Here is an 18,058-nt window from a genome sequence, read left to right as displayed (position 1 = left end):
CAGCTCAAATGCTGACCTCCTCCATAAATGCTTTCCTTTCTCATCTAGACACATTGTGAGATACTTTACGTGTCCATCATACCTTATCCAAGTATGCCTTCATTCTGGCAGTTATCTTGCATTATAACTCTTGCAGGTCTCAGTCACTAGACAAAGTTCTTTAAGTACAGGGAATAAATCTGATCCATTTTGGTGTCCAATATAGTCTGCCACATAGTGGGCAATGCTTCTCTTGAATCAGCACCATCATCCATACTATACACTACATATGGCCAGTACACCCAGTAAAATGAGTTAACCAATATTTCACTAATATTAGCCTTTTAAATTTATCTCCAGGAACTAGTATGATTTTAAACAAAATGTCTCCTAATTTGGATCACAAAGACCTTTCCTATATAAGGAGAAGCAGCTCTTTAAGGGTCTCATTAGACTTACTTCCACGTGACATTTTTCTAGTTCATGGTGAGTAGTCAACGGGCTCTGTTAACACTGCTGGAAGGCGGGAATCCACCACGTAAAGCATGTAGCTAGAACAGTATCACTGGCACAAAATCTCTATAAGTCAGCTTTTAGAAGCCCCCAAAATAACTATAGGGTGATTTAAAAAGTTAAAACTAAAATATGTTACCATAGCAACCATTACTAGGTTGGTTAACTTATAGTTCCTTTAACTTTATCATATAGAGACTCTTTATTTACAGAACACTGAGCTCACCTGAGAAAGTTCACTTAGACAAGTCAACGTTAATAATTAAGTATGTATTCTCCTCCCCCCTGCACAGGACACCCATAGTTTTTTCAAGTTGTTTTCCTAAGGAATAAGAACACAGGAGGGAGAAAAGCAAATCATTACCCTCTCCTTGGGAGGTCCCAGATGCGGAAGTCTCAGTGGAGGCACCATCTGCAGCAAAGACCTGACTCTGTAGAAGAAGAAAACTCTTGAGCTATTATGAATTTCAAAAACACCCGTCTGCAAATGGCAGAACTCCTTCCCAGGGTACTGGCTTGGAATGCCACAGATTCTCTTTGGCCAACCTTTTAACCACCTTACACCTTTATACTATAATCTGTGGGAAGCTATTATAAATACAGTGACTGGGAGACTGCAGGGGGAGGTGGGGAAGGAAAAGGAAAAGAAAAAAAATTAAGGAAACAGTTCTAATCCTAGGAGAGGAAAAAAAAAATCTCCAGGGACACCCCAATTTTGTCTTTGTAGTCAACAGATAATTTACAAATACATCAAAATTAATACTTTTGAAATTCCCCTGGGATAGCCCTAAATACTGAGACATTTCAATACACAGGCATTAAAAAATGAGAAGAAAGATAAAATGCTGTTGGAATTGACTTACATTAATGGAAAAACCTGACTGCGTATCAAAGTCACTGCTCTGACGCGTAAGTGACCGGTACTGCTGGTATACATCATCACCCATGTCTTGCAGGAGCTGGCCAACCTCTTGGGTCATACCCCCAGGTTTAGGATCAGATTTATCTGCTAGAAAAACAGTAACAACCATCAAAAACAAAATAAACCTCTTCTACAATTGGACAGTGTTAATACCTATCTAGTAGTCTTGGTCAATTTCACATCAAGTGCCTATGACTGTTTACATGGTGATATTATAGATAATGTTAGAGTGCCTCACCCTAATATTACAAAAACTAGTCTTGTGATCACAGGCAATTAACTTAGTCTCACTTTCCTAAGCTGTAACTACAAACCTTAAGTGAACACAGCTGGCAGTATTGCTCATGCAGTGGTAGGTCAATAAATGGTTGCCACAGCTATATAGCTACACTATTTCGGGGAGGAGGTGATAAGATAGGGTAAAGATTCTGGGGTGGTAGGAGAACCAAGGAATTCTATATGGATCAGGGTGCTGTATAGATGAAAAGCACCAAAGTCAAGACTCAGATTTCTTTTACTTATTAAAGGCAGTATTCATCAATTTTTGGCAGTTGTTACCTATCAAATAAGTATGTCCTGAATAAAATCTAGAAGGACCTTACTATAATGAAATCCTATGTTCCAAGCAATTCAATCATGACTTTCCTAGTGCTTGTAAGATGCACCTTAACTAGGAATAAAGGTGGATGGGTGTGGTGGTCTCAACAGTTAGGAAGCCCAGACACACCTCCTAATATTGTCTCCAGCTCAATAAACAATAAAACAACAATAAAAAGGTTTTGCTTGAGTACGAAAACATTAGAGACTTCCTGGTGTCTTATTTTCAACCTCTCACAGAACTCTATTATGTCCTTTTAAACCTTTGTTCACTCTTCCCCCTGTATGGTGTGTATTCTCATATAACAGAACTCTGGCAATCTCCTCATCCTTTAAAGGTTCATTTTAGAAATCACGTACACAAACAAATTTTCTTACCTATGCACCCTCACTAGGTAAGGTGCCTCACCCTAAGGATTTACCATCACCCTGGTATGTATACTATATGACTATTAGCTTCTTCAAAGACATGCAATGGGTATCTTATTCATCTGAGCCCCAGAGTATGGGCACATAGTGAGTGCTCACTAAGCCATGAGTTGGCTGAAATGACCCAGGCAAAGTAACATATCCTCTAGTGCCCAGTCTCCTGAGGTAGGCTAGCCACATACCTTCCTCTGGAGCATGGTATGCAGCCAGAGCATTCAGCATATCATAGATCACTTCCTTGATAGTATCAGGGATGACAGGCAGAGGTGAGGGCTTCAAAGGGGTGGTCTTCACCAGCTGTACAGCATTAGGGCCTTTAATTCTAAGATTCTCAAATTCATCATCTGAAGCTAAGCCAAAATGAGAGAGAAAAACCAGTCAATCATGAACCAGTACCTAAACTAGGTTATTAATAAAGACTCAGAAGGGGGCATGTGTAATATACAAGCTTGAGATAGGAGACCATTTTCAATTAATGTTCAAGTACTCTACTATAAAACCTGGTTTCTACTTTCCTTAAATTCCACAGGATTTAATACAGCACTACCAAATAGTAAAGGCTTGTGTTAGAGAAAACTGGTTTTGAAATCCAGTTGTTACTTCAACAAACCTCAATTTTCTCACTCTTCAAATTTATTTTGAGGATTAAATGAGGATATAATTGAGAAATGCCCAGCACAGGGGCAGGCACATAACTAGAACTTCCAAAATAATTTCGTCCCCTTCCCAACTTTTTATTAAAAGACAAAATAAACCCAACAAACCTACAGAAAAGTTCAAATAGTGTAATATGATAAACATCTATATACTTTTCATCCAGAATTACCAAGTGACTACTCCTGAATACATCTACATGTAGCTCCTAAGATCAAGGACATATGTTTCTTTTTTATTACCAAAAAAGTCAGCAGAGAGGAGATCAAGGGTATTTTTCTACAAAACTGCAATACCATTATAATACTCCCCAAATTTAACAGATACAATTATATTACCTAATACATAGCACTCAGTTTTCTCCAAATCTCCTTTATCTGCATCCACAGCCCAACCAAGGCTGGTGGCGATTATCTCTCTAGACTACTTTTCTCTAAAAGAAATGATCCTGTATTTTTTTTCTTTCATAACATTAATATTTTTGAAGAGTCTAGGACAGTTGTCTTATATAGAACATCCCACAATTTGTATTTTTCTAATTGTTTCCTCATAATTAAATACAGGTCAAACATTTCTTGACAGGAATACACAGATGATGTCTATTTCCCACTGTGTTACATGAGATGTACATCCATTTAATCCTCAATTATCACTTGATTTGTAAACCATTAACTATATGTAAAGCCTACTGCCCCACTAAAATGAGCTCTTTGAAGGGAAGGACTAGAATGAATGAGTCCTCAGTGTCTCTGGCAGGGATTACAACAGGGCAAGGCCCAGAGAAGCTACTGAAGTACCTAATGAATTGACCCAAATGATCAGCTAGCTAGCAAATGTCCTAATAGTTGCCTAAGGAGGCTCTTCAAGTCACAGACCCTCTCATAGATAAATTTCTGGATTTATACCAGGCCACAAACTTAATCTCAAAGGCCAGGAGCAAGTGAAACTTACCAGTTCCTGAGCCTCGAGGGGCAGGAAGGGCGATGCGGATACAGCAGTTGGCCACTTCTGTGAATATGTCTGGATTGCGGCATGCGGCTGGCCCGAGGACACGAAGGATGTAGTTGATCTCCCGAGAGCCGAGGCTGCCAGACACAACACCAGAGGTAGTGCTACCAGCTCCACTTGTAGCTGCTGAGCGAACAACCTAGTAAAGAGAGAAAGAAACACCGCCGATTAAACACTACTTTCTAAAAATACAACTGCAGTCAAGGAAGAGTTACCAAGACTAAAAGCTTTTGATTTTTGGGAGAATGATATTTCATTTTTAAGTACTGTCCCATCTTTTCTTGATTCAAAAAACCTGGCTTATAAAAAAGTTGCAGCATGTCTCAAAACTGTCAAGTATTAGACCAGACTGCACGTGATCTTTACAGAAACTGGGAGATGTGTCAAGACTATAGATCCCACATAACTTCCACATTAAAGTGTCAGCTCCTGAGCCTCTCCAAACTGTCACAATTTTAAATCAGAATGGTTCAAAAATATGTAACACTGTAATCCACTTAGTGTACTGGAACACAATTAAATATTTTCTTTACGTCTCAAAGTCAACCATCAGTCTGAGATAATGATAGCCACTGGAGATACTGAACTATCTATATATTGTTTGCCTTGATAACATAGGGCTTACATATAGCTATGCTTTTGCTCTTCTCATAAAATTGCTTGTTAATAATGGAAAATCCATGAAAGCATGAAGAAAATAACTCAATTGTATTATTTTCCATTATCTATAATTTCGCAAACTACATGCTCACAATGAAAAACATCTTTTGGTATCTTAATGCCTTTTTTTTTTTTAACCAAATCAATCATGCCCTTTAGTGTATTATAACCTCTGTATCTTGCCTGTCTGGCTGTAATTATAAAATAATTTCCATTTAATAAACATAGAAAAGTTTAATTTCAATATAAAGGATGAGCCATAATTTATCCAATCCCCTACTGCTGGACATTAGACCTCTAGTTTCTTGATATTACAAGCAATTCCACAGTGAACACTCTTACATATGCATCTTGGCATACTTGATGTTAGTTACCAGATAAATTCTTAGCCATAGAATTTCTAGGTCAAAGGATATCTTAAACCGAGAGTATCAAATTGCCCTCTAATGTGGCTACACCAATTTCCACTCCTACCAAAAGTTAAGAGTATGCCTGGTTTTCCACACCCATACTAGTAATGAATAGTATCAAGAGTTTACATTTTGCCATCTTGATACATTAAGACTGTCACTGATGTTCCTTTGTTCCCCACACCCCAACTATAATTTACCTAAAGTTTAAAACTTTAAAAGTTTTCCCTCATCTAATGAGGACTTACACTTTCTCCTAGCCCTTTGAACTTGTAACTTTTAAACATTTATTTATAGAAAGCATTTCAAGTTTCTAAAATCAGAATTGAGTTGTATACAGTTGTTCCTTCCCTGCTGGGTTATCTCCTGGACTGTGGATCACTGTACAAGCTACCTTCAACAGCTCTCTTTCTCTTGATTTGGCACATGTGAGGTGAAATCAAGCAGGCTGTGTAAAGAACTGTCTGAAGAATCTAAAATGTATACTCAGATATACAAAAACTGATACCACTTTTCTGGCAAGCAAGTTAAAAAAATACTTGTAATACCTTTTGATCCAATTACTAAAAATCCCTAAGTAACCATCTTAAACATGAACAAAGTTAGGCACAAAAATGCATATTGCAACACTACTTATAAATGCGGGAAACAATGTCCTAAGAGAAGAAAATGGAAGCAAAGTCTAGTAACAGTCATTATTGATGACAAAGAATCAGTAGAAGAAAGGATTTTGTAGAAGTACTGAGAAGGAAAAGCCTCACTAGTAGGACATTTGCCCCTTACCCCTCCACTGTTGTCTTTCTTTTTTTTTTGAGACAGAGTCTCACTCTGTCACCCAGGTTGGAGAGCAGTGGTGCCATCTCGACTCACTGCAACCTCCGCCTCCCAAGTAGCTGGGATTACAGGCCGTGCCACCACACCCAGCTAGTCTTGAACTTCTGACCTCAGGTGATCTACCTGCCTCGGCCTCCCAAAGTGCTGGGATTAGAGGTGTGAGCTACCACGCCCAGCCTGTTGTCTGAACTTTACAAATGTTTTTATTTTTTATAATTATGTTGCTATTTCTTCTACTGCTTTGTAAGTTTCCCAAAATATAATAACCTGTTTTCCGATCTGCACAATGGGTATTTGTTAAGTGTCTATCACAGTGCCTGGCAGATTACAAACATTCAAAAAGCTTTAACTATACTTTTATATTCCAAAATACACTGTTTTGAGAATATGCTCTTGGCTGAACACCTGAGAGGTACTCCTACAAAGGAATGATTTTGAAGGTATGAACTTAGGAGAAGGTATCCCAGTTCTTTACTAACAGTTTTTGGCTTGGTTAATGAAACCTAGATTAAAAAAAAAAAAAAAAAGAAATCCAGATTGCTGGAGAGGACTTTCTAGCAATAGGATCATCCCTCCCAAGCACAGAATTGGAAAATTCTGTTGGGCGGAGTATACAGTATACATATCCAGCTATAGACATGTAAGAAGAACCAGAAGTCTATTTGTTCTCAGACCAAGGAGAACAAAGGTATGATGTAAAGCTAAACCAGAATCTGATACAAAACACACTCACCTTTTCCATGGTATGACGAAGGGTACAGGGGTCCTCAATGATGTGTCTTAAGAGAAGGGTGACCAGGGGAGTAAACCCATTGAAGCCTGAGCTCTGGGTCAAATTCAAGATCATGCGGGTACTCTTCAGTTCTGCAAACATCATGGCATATTTGTGGTCCCGGGTGAGCCTCAGGCAGAGACGAAGGGTGGCATGCAAAGTATCTGGGTCCACAGGGACTCCCAGCATGCTCACACAGGCCCGGATTAAAACAGTCACCATATCTTCTGTCAAGCCCTGGATCAGGATCTCCCCGATTTTTGTTTCCTCCAGGCTTGTCTCCTTTTCAGTGTTTGTACCCTCTAGGGCCAAAGGGGTATCTATGAAATGGGAAAATAACAGTTTAAGACAGTTTAACTTGACGTTTATTTCCTTCCATGCCTCCCTCCTAAGTAACTGGCCAAGCACTTGGGTCCTATTAAGAGAAGCATGCCAAATACCAATTTTAAGACCAGATGAAAAAGCATAAGGGAGGCCTATGTATCTTTAATCTGTTAATCAAGCTGATGAAAATAACTCGCAATGAAATTGGCCAGACCTTAAGCCACAAAGGCACATTAGCTTTAGGTAAAACACTCTTGGTACATACCGTTGCCTTTATTTTCTTTACGTTTGATATCCATTTCTTTGCTTTCTTCCAGCGTCTTCTCTAGTTCCTGTCCATTGCTGTTTTTTGAATTTTTATTCAGCCGAGGTACCCTGAGGAGAGTCAGCATCACAGGGCGTCGGTTCCCTGTTTCCTCATTAACCTAGGAATTCAAACAGACATTAAAAAAACCTCTACCAAAAAGGAATTATAAAGGTGGGGAAGGGGAGGGACATCTCCCAGATAAAATGCTACAACAGAAGGAACTCTGGCAATTTATCTCACCTTTATCATTTACAGAGAAAAAACCTGAAAGTCCCCAGAAGGCAAGTGGCATACACAAGGCCTTATAATGAACTGTAAACCTTCCAACAGAGCAAATACCATCCTTAACCACTCCCTAGCCCTTGACTAAACACTTAAAATCATTTCTAAGAGGGACAGTATCAAATTGCCACAGACTCAAGGTCTAATCAATGACCTTAGGAAGACTCAATTTTCTGAAATCTATACCTAAGTAGGTATGGTAACTCTCCTCCTCATAACACGTTAGGAATGCTGGTTCATAAAGAAGAAAACCAAAACACCCCTCTTTTTGACAAAGTTTACAGTAGGGGTGTCCAATCTTTTAGCTTCCCTGGACCACACTGGAAAAAGAATTGTCTTGGGCCACACATAAAAACTACACTAACGATATTTGATAAGCTAAAAAGAACAACAAAAAAAACCTCAATGTGTGGTGTTGGGCTGCATTCAAAGCCATCCTGAGCCACATGTGGCCTGTGGTCCACGGGTTAGACAAGCTTGGTGAGTGAGCATGTACCTGCACCATTGTAGTGAACTGGACAGTGTATCTTCTTCGGCCTGCAGTGAATCGCACACTTGTCTCTCCAGATTTCCAGGCAGAATCAATAGTGCTATTGTTGCTTGCACTGTAACTACACCAACGCCCAGAGCGATCATCAAACCAGCGCCAGTTGTTGCTGTTGGATTGCAGGTACTGAATATAAAAGTACAAAGTTTCTTTGTATTCCTTTCAAGGTTGATTATTAGAAAAAATAGTAACTTCATCAGTGTTCACTGCTAAAACTCAACCAGGAAAAAGAAATATACTGGACAATTAATAAATTTTAAAAACCAAGAGAAAAATTTTCATATGCATTTACTCTCACATTCCTTAGTCTCTCAGCTACACGTTTAAAATCCTGTCTTCTAAAGTTCAGGTGATGAAAACTTAATCCCTAATTTAACAGTGTTGGGAGGTGGGGCCTAATAAAAGATAATTACGTCATGGGGACTCTGTCCCTCACGAATGGATTAATGTCATTATCCAGGGACTGGGTTAGTTATTGTGACTGGGTTGGTTATAAAAGCGAGTTTGGGCCAGGCGCGGTGGCTCACGCCTGTAATCCCAGCACTTTGGGAGGCCGAGGCAGGTGGATCGCCTGAGGTCGGGAGTTCAAGACCAGCCTGACCAACATGGAGAAACCTCGTCTCTACTAAAAATACAAAATTAGCTGGGGTGGTGGCGCATGCCTGTAATCCCAGCTACTCGGGAGGCTGAGGCAGGAGAATCGCTTGAACCCGGGAGGCAGAGGTTGTGGTGAGCCAAGATCGCGCCATTGCACTCCAGCCTGGGCAAAAAGAGTGGAACTCTGTCTCAAAAAATAAAATAAAATAAAATAAAAGAGAGTTTGGACACCTCTTCCTCTTCCACCTTCCGCAACAGAAGGATGCAGCACTAAGGTTGTCACCAGATGTGGTCCCTTAGATCAGCGTCTAGAACTATGAGCCAAATAAACTTGTACAGTTTATACTAAATATCTTTTTTTTTTGGAGACAGGGTCTGGCTCTGTCACCTAGGCTGGAGTGCAGTGAAGCAATCTCGGCTCGGTTCACTACAACCTCTGCCTCCCGGGCTCTAGGCCCACCTCAGCCTCCTGAGTAGCTGGGACCGTAGGCACACGCCAATACGCCTGGCTATTTTTTGGAGAGATGGGGTTTCACCATGTGTTGCCCAAGCTGGTCTTCAACTCCTGAACTCAAGTAATCCACCTGTCTCACCCTCCCAAAGTGCTGGGATTACAGGCGTGAGCCTACAGTGCCCAGCCTATAGTTTATAAATTAGTCCGTGGTATTGTTACAGCAACAGCAAAACGGACTAAGGTACTTTTCCTAGACAAAAAAACTATCTACAGTCCCTTATCTTGCCATCTTCTACTTTCCTTTTGTTTCCACTGATTTTCCCTAAAAGGGGAATGTCCACCTGAGATGTACTGAAACAAAAATCCTGTTTCCAAGAACGTAGTGAGATGATGTGGCACAATAATCTTGATCTAAGGAGTGTTTGCTTTTTGGAAGGATTGCTGTATACTCAGTCCTTTACATAACAGAAAAGCCACTCCTCCTCTGGAGATAGCACGCTCCTTCAAAATTTACTTCCACAGTAAATTATTCAGAAGAGAAACCTAGCTATGAAAATCCCTAAAGAGATTTATACATTGGTCAGAGACTTCTACATTCTTCACTACTCTCTCATATTCTCTTCTGGTCTACTCTTGCCTCAGGAAGCTAAACCGTCCTGCAATCATACATACTACATTACACACCTTAGTCATCTGGGCTCTCCTTTTTGAGGAGATGGCTGTCTTTTCATAGAAATCAATCAGGAGCAACACTGGTGTGATCCACCTAAAAAAGAAAAATGATCTGTTTTGGGCAAGCAAGAAACCTGCACGAATTGGGAAAATATATCTTAATTTCATTAGGTGCTTCCTTTATAATTTTAAAACTACAGAAGTACCACAAATTTGCCCCATACATGCCCCAGAAGAGTGCCTGATTCAGGCCCATGTCCCAGGGAAATAGAAATGAAACTAGGAAAGATATAGGGTCACTCACTTTGGGGTCTGGACTTCCTTCTGCTCCTTGGCTGCCTGGAGGCAGGGCTGAACCACTTCCAAGAGTTTGATTAGGACATTAAGGATGCCACTCGATTCAACCACCCAAGCACAAGGTAGCTTCAACTCCTGATAGATCAAAGGGAAAAACAAAACAACCAGATACTAATTTCTACTCAGTATCAAAGATTAGCATGGGATAGGGGAACATAAGGGTAAATAATAATAGAATTGGTTGAATTCAAATTTTACCCCTTAGCATCTACCAGTTGTGTAATCTAAGATGTGTTAAATTTTCTAGGCTTTGGTTTCCTCATGGGTCAGAGGAAATAATTTTTACCTTCAGAATAATTGTGATGATTGAGGTTTCATCTATATATTAATATAAGGTACCCAGTGCCTGGCATATTAGTATATGCTTAATATGGAAACGGTTTGTCACCTAAGTTGTGCAGTCTAACGGTGTTGAAGTTGTAAAGCTTTAGATTTACAGAGAAATTTTATAATCTTTCAAGGAAAATGCAATAATTAAACGCAGTTAGTGGTTCGTCTTACTGGGGCTACACTAAAGTGTTACTTTTAACAGGAACTTACTGGAAGTAAATGTCCAAGGATAGGTAATCATTTAAATAAATTAGAGAACATTCAAAAGATGGAGTAATGTGCATAGTAAATGGGAAAATAGTCGTAATACTTAACAAAAAGAATATAAAACTTTCTATACAGTCTTATCCCAATTGTTTAAATGAACAGGAAAAAATACTAAAAGAAAATACAAGACTGTTACTTGTGATTTGTTTTAGATGGGGGTCCATGAATGATTCTCTCTTTAGTACTCTGAAACCTTTCCCACAAGTATCTCTTTACAAAGTGCTACAGTAAGAGTTATCATTTCCATGATAAAGGAAACCCCCAAGACAGCTGTTACACAGTTTGACTCTTATATTGGACTTAACTCCTGAGTATGTAAAGGGTTCACTTCATTAAGTTCAGGTTTTAAAAATAGTGAGCCACAATTGAAGTCATTTGACCAAGGTCAGCTGCCTCCTAGTTGGTTGGATCAGGTCTTGCCCAAACCACTCTCTTGCCTCAAATAATCTGCTGACTAAATAGGCAAGGAAAAGAGAGAGGAATCTGATTCCATCTAATGCCTATTACCTCAATACTGACCACATTCAATTTGCATACCCTACTCTACTATGTGGCTGCCAGTTAAGTTTCCTCAGAGCAAAAATATTCTATGACCAAGCTCTTTTAGTAATTTAAATACTTTTCTTTTAAACTACCACCTCACAATTCCGACTCAATTCAATTAATGCTTGTTCTCAGAAGCTCTTCTCACATAAATCCAAAGTGATGCATACGACTTTCCTAAACCCAGATAAAACTGTTGACATCACTCTAACACAGAATGCTGTATTTTTATACGTAATTATGTGCATTTTAGCCTATCAGAAACGGGGCTCACGAAATGCAGGACTCATGCCTTATTCTTCTCTTTATCGTCTTCAATTCCTCATATATCGTAAGTGTTTGGTAATTCTTTCATAAATGAATTACCGGGCCCCAAAGATCTAAAACTTACCTCAAAAAGTAGCGTTAAAAGCAAGATTCTAGTAGCCAAATTGGAGGCCTGGGGCAGTGTGGCCATCTGACTTATCCACTCTGACACGGTTTTTGTGTCACTTGTTGTCAGGGGAAGAGCAGCTTTGATCAATACATCAGCAGCTTCCCACACCTAGAAGAACAAAGAAAGGTTTAAGTCATGGAACCTCAGAGCAAGATGAGGTTTCTGAAAATAGTCTCAGTCTTTTAAAATACTCCCTCCGCCTCCAACACATCCACTGAAGAAAGGTAGGTAAATCTAACATATTTACCATAGGGATTTAGAATCTATACCAAAAGATGTATGTTACTAAAGGATCACCACTAAACAATTACTTTATTAGGCTAGACTATAAGAAGCCTAAAATCTAAGTTAAAGGAAATGATATTTTAAAACTTCCTGGTGCATACAGTCAAACCCAAAAAGGTTCTATCAACTTATACTTCCATCAGTAATCTTTCATTATCTCTCAGAATTATTGTTAAAAAATAGACACTAAAACTTTCTGTGAAAAAAAGTTTTATCCAGTTTTCCTTTACTTGTGTTCTCGTGCATTAAAGTTCTATTTTACAAAGCTCAGAAAAAAGTTTTCCTTTTTTTTTATTTCTTTCCCTGCTTGTAGAATGAACCATTATATAAAACAAGATTCCAATAACTTAAATACAATAGAAATGTTAACTGGCTATCTGGGTGTGGGGATTTAAGGTAATTTCTTTCTTATCCCACTTCTGTAATTAGCATACAGTAATTTCATAATGAGAGAAAAGAAAAAGAGGACAAATATCAGGTCACAAGTATTCATCAGAATGGGGACTCAGCTGTTCAAGTCGCTGTTACACAGGAAAAAACATTTATTCAGTATTAGTCCAGGGGACGAACTTGACTCAAGGGTGAGGCACATTTTGGACATTTTAAGAGAAAAGTAGAAAAGGAGAGCTTTGTTTTTCCCTTCTAAAGACATTTTTGTGTGTGTGATGTAGTTAATACACTGTTTCAGGATTACCAGATTGAAATAATCCAAAGAGAGAATATACCCCTATCAGGTAGAATGAAAATATGCTGATTTTTCAGAAATTAGGTTTTGACACAGGCAGGGAAACCACTTCACATACTCCCCTCTTCTGACCACTTGAGAGCTCACCTGATTGACTACTTGCTTCAGAATCATGTCACGATAATCTGCTCCATTACGTTTGATTGCTGTCATGATCAGGTCACACACACGGTATACCGTGTCTGGCAGCTCATCAAGAAGGTGGAAGCAGCCTGGCAACATAGTATCTGTGAAAGTGTGGAGCTCATCTTGTTCCAACGGGTCAGCATCCTGGAACTTCTCTAGACATTTAGCCTCTTCCTCTTCCTGCTTTTCCCGAGCTTTCCGTTCCTCTTCCTCCTTCCGGCAAGCAACTTCCTGGAAGCAGGGAAGGAAGTGTGAATAGTACACAGGAGAGGTGAAGGAGGAAAGATAAGAGAGACTCTGAGAATGTATTTGCTCTACCATATAAATACCCTCAACCTTCTCCTCAAGCAGCTGATACTTTCATCCAGGGTGTGGCAGCCACAAAGTTTAAGGCAAGACAGGGAAGGTAGAAGGGAGGGACGCTTCAAACAACTTCTACTATCAAGTCATTTCTAGCATTCTATACTACCTCCTGCAAAATCATTTCTAGACACTGTTCTATATTCTCTGCCAGCAGGGAAAATTAAAGTAACTGTCACCTAGGAATATACAGCCAAGTTCAGCCTAATGGCATTACTGAGTACACTTTGGGTCTCTTATTTGACAATAAAGATTAATGCTTCATCTGTCTCCCTTAAAGCTTCAGGTCAATATAAGGTAGCTCAATGACAGATGGCAAAGCTGGGATTAGCACTCTTCTCAGGTATTCCCTTAGATTTGAATTCTATCATTACTTTGCAATTACAGCACAATGTTCACAGAATACTAAGATTCATATGCCATGCCCTTTAGGATGCAGTGTCCTATAGTTACCTCAGGTGACTCTGCCCTTTGATCCATTGGAATATCCTGTCCCAGAGACATAGCAATTGCTCTCATCATCTGGTCCTCTTCAGACATGCTGAGATCCTACAGAGTATTAAGAGAATAGCCAGAGAGAAGACACATTCAAAACAAAGAAACCCAACGAGACCACCGCAACTCACAGGGAATCAATCAGACATCTTGTGCTCAAGCTAAAGAGAGAGGAAAGGGCTCAAAATGCTGCCCTTGTATAAGTCAAAACCAATCAGGCTTATGTGGTTACTACAAACAAGAACAGATGAGGAAAATCACATGTAAAATTAAGTACAGAAAGGGGGCTTCAATGTGACCATCTATTCTACATCTTAGAAAAGTGTGCCTCTTCTATTGTTTTGTGACTGAGGGTTCTTCTGAAAACAAAGTATAGTAATTTGTACTGCTAGGGGATAGAAAACTTCTGTTATTATGAAAAGAAAATACTGGCATGCACATGTCTGAAAATGAGAAGCAGTTTATAGAAAGGAAGACCAATGACAGAATAATAAGGGGAAAAAGGACTTCAGCAGTCAAACCAATATCCTGGAAAATCACTGCTCCTGAGCCAACTTACCCGAACAACTCCTCCCATGATTGGAGGGGGGTGGGTTAGAAGGTACTCTGTGGCCTGCTCCATGGTGCTGGTGTTCAACAGTGCCTCCATGGCATGTTCCCTTGTGAAGCCCATGTCCATGAGCTACATAAAGAATGCAAGGGCTCAGAATCACATAATAAGAGAAATCCAAATACATTTTTAAAAGGAAGGAACCTTTCCAAGATGGAAATAACTTTTTCTAACTTCACCTGAGCTGAGAGCATTTATGAGCTAGGGCAATTAGGTAAAATGAACAATCCTTTCTGTTTGGTGCTTCTATAACATTCTAAGCTACACATTGGGTAAGGAGCCAAGAAGATTCTCAATTTCATTCTCTAAAAAAGTTGGGGGGGGGGGATGCATGGTTATTATGATTAACAGAATTATTATAATTAAAAGATTGAGACTCATACAAAGAAGTATAAATTGGTCCCAATTTTCTGGAAAACAAACTGGTAACAGACCAAGTGCCTGAAAAACTGACCTAGTTATTCTACTACCAGGCAATAATCAGGAGATGTATGTAAGGATTGGTACATAAGGAAACTATACAACACAGTGTTAAAACATCAAACTGTAAGAAAATTAGCATCCAACAATAAAATAATGACCAATTAGTAAAAAAAAGTTCTTGATAACAGCAATACAAGTATACATATTGCTTGATGTTAATGATGTAAAAATTAGGCACAAAACTGAAAAAGGAGACAATGACTATCTTGTGTGATAAAATTATGAATGCCTTTTAAAAGTCTTGTATTTTCCAAATTTGGTAAGGAGAGTACTAAAAAACGGGACAAGTGTATATAGTAGACAGATTTGAACAGGACTCTAAACACAAAGCTAACACACATACATACAAACTCCAGGAAGAAAACGTTAAAATGCTCTTTGAGATGGAAGTGGCAGGACTTTACGTGCCTTTCCCCTCCCCTCTTTCTAGCCTCTCAAGTTTTAAAATGCCCCTTATACATTTTATTTGCAAGTGAAAACAAAAGTTTTGTAGGTGACCAAGGTTTCTTTTTTTATTTTATTTTATTTTATTTATTTATTTATTTATTTATTTTGTTGAGACGGAGTCTTGCTCTGTCGCCCAGGCTGGAGTGCTGTGGCTGGATCTCAGCTCACTGCAAGCTCCGCCTCCCGGGTTTACGCCATTCTCCTGCCTCAGCCTCCCAAGTAGCTGGGACTACAGGCGCCCGCCACCTCGCCCGGCTAGTTTTTTGTATTTTTTTAGTAGAGACAGGGTTTCACTGTGTTCGCCAGGATGGTCTCGATCTCCTGACCTCATGATCCGCCCGTCTCGGCCTCCCAAAGTGCTGGGATTACGGGCTTGAGCCACCGCACCCGGCCATGACCAAAGTTTCAGAAAGCTCTTGTTGGAGAATAAACCTGGTTCACAATATCCATTCTCTTTACCGGTTAACCAGAAAGTTAACTGAGGACAGTTTGCCTCCACCGAGGCAGCAGGAGGCTACTGAGAATACTCATCAACATGCTTGAGAGGAGTATTACCTGTGCAGAGCATCAGGACTATATTCCAAGTTTTCCTCAGGAGAAAAAAAATAAATACTAAGGGAAGGAGCAAATTTAAACTGTCTCCTGGTTAATGTGATCAGGGACTTAGTGGTGTGTGAGCTTAGAAGATCCATAAGCATCACACTCCACTGGGTGCAAAGTCTGGACCCTGGAGTGTGAGGCCAGCACCCTACCTGTTGCAGTTGTTGCTGGTTGACTTGAGGTTCCCGGCGGGAGCCACCTTCCTCTTGCCCTGTATCCTCTTCTCCTCGAGACCCCTCTTTCTCCTTGCTTAGTCTCTCTCGAATCACAGGTTCTCCTCGGAGGATGTGGCACAGAATGGCCAGCATGGATTCAGCCATTCGTCCACCATATACCTTCAGAGGTTTCCGGTTCCATAGGTTTTTGATGCAAGTAAAGGCTGCCTATAAGTAATTTGAAAAGTGTGTGATAATCATTTTGCCTCAATTCAAAGCTCAGAAAGATTAAGTTAAAGACCTATGGAACAGTCCTTCCACAACTAGTACTAACAACAAAATCCTTGGCCAACATAAGAAGGTCTAAGGAGGCACAGAGAAGAGGCATTTTACTCAACCTGAAGTAGTGATATAGTTTGCAATATTTGCTCTGCCTAAATCCCATGTTGAATTGTAATCCCCAATGCTGGAGGTGTTTGGGTCATGGGGTGGATCCCTCATTGTTTAGTGTTGTCTTCATGATAATGAGTTAAAGCGTGTAGCACCCTCTCCACTTCCTGGCTCCTGCCACGTGACACACAAGCTCCCACTGAACTTTCCGCCACGACTGTGAACTTCTTGAGAACTCCCTAGAAGCCCAGCAGATGCTAGCACCATGCTTCTAAAGCTTGCAGAAACTGTAGGCCACTTAAATATCTTTTCTTTATAAATTACCCAGTCTCAGGTATTTCTTTATAGCAATGCAAGAACGGCCTAATGCAAGTACCAATCTGAAATTTACAGTTCAAATGTTTATCACGGAGAATTCTCAAATGGTCTACATTCCGTTACGTAAGGCAGCCCTATCTGGGAGCTGGATCCAATGGTTCTTAAATAAGCATGTTATTTCATTAAGCAGGACAAAACAGAATGGGAACTACTTAGCATGAGAAATTTCTTTTGATTTTAGAATACCGAATACTCACTTTCTGAGTTACCACAAGGAAGCGGAGTGCACTGAATTGGGGAAAGTTCTGGACACCTCCAGGCAATTTGGCAGGCAGTGAATGTGGAGACTCAAGCACCGTGGTGGGATTCACCATCTTCTCCACCAGCATAAGCCAGGCATCTAGGAATTCTCCTGTGCCATCAGGCAAGTCCGAGTGTTCCAATCCCTCAGAAACAGGAACTTTACCTCCCATGGACAGAGCCCAGTTGAAAGTTCTAAATTCAAATAAGGAAAAGTAGACAGATAGAATATTAGTATTTTACCCTGGCAAGGGGGGTTTACATCTAAAAGGCCCCCAATCTCTATATTGGCACTACATGTCCCATCTTCTTAGAGCTATTATGTCCAATCTGTCCGACAGTCTTCAGCTACACTATTTTTTTTTTCTTTTGTTCCACCTCCCCTCCTTTACTTTTCAGTGTCTTAAAAACCTAAACTAGCTGGGCGCGGTGGCTCATGCCTATAATCCCAGCACTTTGGGATGCTGAGGCGGGTGGATCATGAGGTCAGGAGATCAAGACCATCCTGGCTAACACGGTGAAACCCCATCTCTACTAAATACAGAAAAAATAGCTGAGTGTAGTGGAGGGCACCTGTAGTCCCAGTTACTCAGGAGGCTGAGAAAGGAGAACAGCATGAATCCGGGAGGCGGAGCTTGCAGTGAACTGAGTTCGTGCCACTGCACTCCAGCCTGGGCGACAGAGAAGACTCCGTCCCCCAAAAAAAAAAACCTAAACCTATGAAACTCAGCTTGGAATCATCCGACCAAGAAAACCAGAAAAATTATATTCAGAGAAACAACAGAAAAAGACAAACCTATTTTAAAAACCCATACTGGGAACCGGAAGCCACACGAGAAAAAGCAGAGAC

At 40.1% G+C, this 18,058-nt stretch overlaps 1 protein-coding gene across 1 annotated transcript in view; it reads right to left on the bottom strand.

Annotated features, from left to right (window-relative positions):
• Positions 1-18,058, bottom strand: part of HUWE1 (HECT, UBA and WWE domain containing 1, E3 ubiquitin protein ligase) — a 152,855-nt gene that overhangs the window by 41,442 nt on the left and 93,355 nt on the right. The window contains exons 32-46 of the mRNA XM_011991999.1: positions 17,166-17,403; positions 16,198-16,428; positions 14,465-14,587; positions 13,864-13,959; positions 13,012-13,281; positions 11,850-12,002; positions 10,266-10,393; positions 9,974-10,055; positions 8,188-8,364; positions 7,368-7,527; positions 6,740-7,098; positions 4,046-4,241; positions 2,623-2,790; positions 1,356-1,501; positions 857-923 (exon numbers count right to left, since the gene is read on the bottom strand). Of these exons, the coding sequence (XP_011847389.1) occupies positions 857-923; positions 1,356-1,501; positions 2,623-2,790; positions 4,046-4,241; positions 6,740-7,098; positions 7,368-7,527; positions 8,188-8,364; positions 9,974-10,055; positions 10,266-10,393; positions 11,850-12,002; positions 13,012-13,281; positions 13,864-13,959; positions 14,465-14,587; positions 16,198-16,428; positions 17,166-17,403 (2,594 nt within the window). The remainder of the gene's footprint in view (positions 1-856; positions 924-1,355; positions 1,502-2,622; positions 2,791-4,045; positions 4,242-6,739; positions 7,099-7,367; positions 7,528-8,187; positions 8,365-9,973; positions 10,056-10,265; positions 10,394-11,849; positions 12,003-13,011; positions 13,282-13,863; positions 13,960-14,464; positions 14,588-16,197; positions 16,429-17,165; positions 17,404-18,058) is intronic.

Source organism: Mandrillus leucophaeus, unplaced genomic scaffold, assembly GCF_000951045.1.
Source record: "Mandrillus leucophaeus isolate KB7577 unplaced genomic scaffold, Mleu.le_1.0 Scaffold400, whole genome shotgun sequence".
Lineage (NCBI taxonomy): Eukaryota > Metazoa > Chordata > Mammalia > Primates > Cercopithecidae > Mandrillus > Mandrillus leucophaeus.
Note: the sequence above shows the minus strand (reverse complement) of the source record. Positions and strands in the feature narration are given on the sequence as shown.